The sequence below is a fragment of the Arachis ipaensis genome, chromosome B05 (assembly GCF_000816755.2).
Source record: "Arachis ipaensis cultivar K30076 chromosome B05, Araip1.1, whole genome shotgun sequence".
NCBI classification, from domain to species: domain Eukaryota; kingdom Viridiplantae; phylum Streptophyta; class Magnoliopsida; order Fabales; family Fabaceae; genus Arachis; species Arachis ipaensis.
Window position 1 is genome coordinate 141061890 of NC_029789.2, and position 1939 is coordinate 141063828.

Below are 1939 nucleotides of genomic sequence, written 5' to 3' on the forward strand. Positions count from 1 at the left end.
AGCGTAACAGAATACATAAATTTAATTACAATTTTAGTCTTTATTATCTTATCTTTAGTTGTTCTTATTTTTAATTGTTCTTATCTTATCTTTATTTATTTTTATCTTTTATAAAAAAATACTCTATATATATTTAGTTTTAACTTTATAGTTTACAATTCAATCAATGTAACAATTAATAAAAGTTTCTAACGTGCTTTAGAATAATTTTCCTAAAGAAAAACCAATCTGCTGTGGAAAGCTTCATCCATTCTTTCACCCCTATTTTCCTCTTCCTCCCACCCTTGCTCTCCAAACCTTAAATCTCTAAACCCAATTTCTGAATCGATAGATTGATCGATTAATGGAACGATCCTCAGATTCTGCTTGAGCGTTTTTTAATCGGAAGACGCGAAGATGGTTCTCGCACAGCTCGGAGGGAGCATCTCGCGTGCTCTCCAGCAGATGAGCAATGCGACGGTGATCGACGAGGAGGTTCTGAAGGAGTGTCTCAACGAGATCACGCGAGCTCTTATCCAGGCTGATGTTCAATTCAAGCTGGTGTGCGACATGCAGACCAACATCAAGAAGATTGTCAAACTCGAAGATGTCGCCGCTGGTCACAACAAGCGCAAAATCATCCAACAAGCTGTGTTTAACGAACTATGTAAAATGCTGGATGCTGGGAAGCCTTCTTTCACTCCAAAAAAAGGGAAGCCAAGTGTCGTCATGTTTGTTGGTTTACAAGGATCTGGAAAAACCACAAATTGTACAAAGTATGCGTATTATCATCAGAAGAAGGGCTGGAAGCCAGCACTTGTATGTGCAGATACATTCAGAGCTGGTGCATTTGATCAATTGAAGCAAAATGCCACTAAAGCTAAGATCCCTTTCTATGGAAGTTACATGGAGTCAGATCCTGTGAAAATTGCTGTGGACGGTGTAGAAAGATTCAAAAAAGAAAACTGTGATCTCATAATCGTTGATACCAGTGGACGCCACAAACAAGAAGCTGCTCTTTTTGAAGAAATGCGTCAAGTTTCAGAAGCAACGAAACCAGATCTTGTCATATTTGTTATGGATAGCAGTATTGGTCAGGCTGCTTTTGATCAGGCTCAAGCGTTTAAGCAGAGTGTTGCAGTTGGAGCTGTAATTGTTACTAAAATGGATGGCCATGCAAAGGGTGGTGGTGCTCTTAGTGCTGTTGCGGCAACAAAGAGTCCTGTCATTTTCATTGGAACAGGAGAACACATGGATGAGTTTGAAGTTTTTGATGTTAAACCTTTTGTAAGCCGACTGTTAGGCATGGGTGATTGGTCTGGGTTTATGGACAAAATTCATGAAGTCGTTCCTATGGATCAACAGCCAGAACTGCTTCAAAAGCTGTCTGAAGGAAACTTCACCTTGAGGATTATGTATGAGCAGTTTCAAAACATACTTAAAATGGGCCCTATCAGCCAGGTGTTTTCCATGCTTCCAGGATTTAGTTCTGAATTAATGCCAAAAGGCCGTGAGAAAGAAAGCCAGGCAAAATTTAAGCGTTACATGACAATGATGGACTCAATGACAAATGAAGAGTTGGACAGTTCAAACCCAAAGATCATGAATGAATCTCGGATAATGCGAATTGCTCGGGGCTCTGGTCGTCAAGTAAGGGAAGTAATGGAGATGTTGGAAGAATACAAGCGTTTTGCGAAACTCTGGAGCAAAATGAAAGGGCTTAAATTCCCAAAGAAGGGTGACATGAGTGCCCTATCTCGAAATATGAATGCCCAACAAATGGGCAAAGTCCTCCGATCCCTCCTCAGATGATGCAGCAAATAGGTGGCATGGGCGGGCTACACAGCTTGATGAAGCAAAAGACATGATGGGAATGTTTGCTGGTGGCAATTAGTTTAATTATTTATTAATTGAAATAATACCACACATTCAAATTTTTTTTTTACTAATTAAATTCAAC

The 1939-nt window shown here is 39.7% G+C and overlaps 1 protein-coding gene across 1 annotated transcript; it reads left to right on the forward strand.

Annotated features, from left to right (window-relative positions):
* On the forward strand, positions 220-1792 carry LOC107644512 (signal recognition particle 54 kDa protein 2). The gene has a single exon (XM_021103026.1). The coding sequence runs from the start codon at positions 397-399 to the stop codon at positions 1789-1791; it is 1395 nt and encodes a 464-aa protein (XP_020958685.1). The 5' UTR covers positions 220-396; the 3' UTR covers position 1792.

What these genes read in the sequence shown, in the direction of transcription:
- LOC107644512 (XM_021103026.1), top strand. Translation starts at nt 397, where the DNA reads ATGGTTCTCGCACAGCTCGGAGGGAGCATCTCGCGTGCTCTCCAGCAG.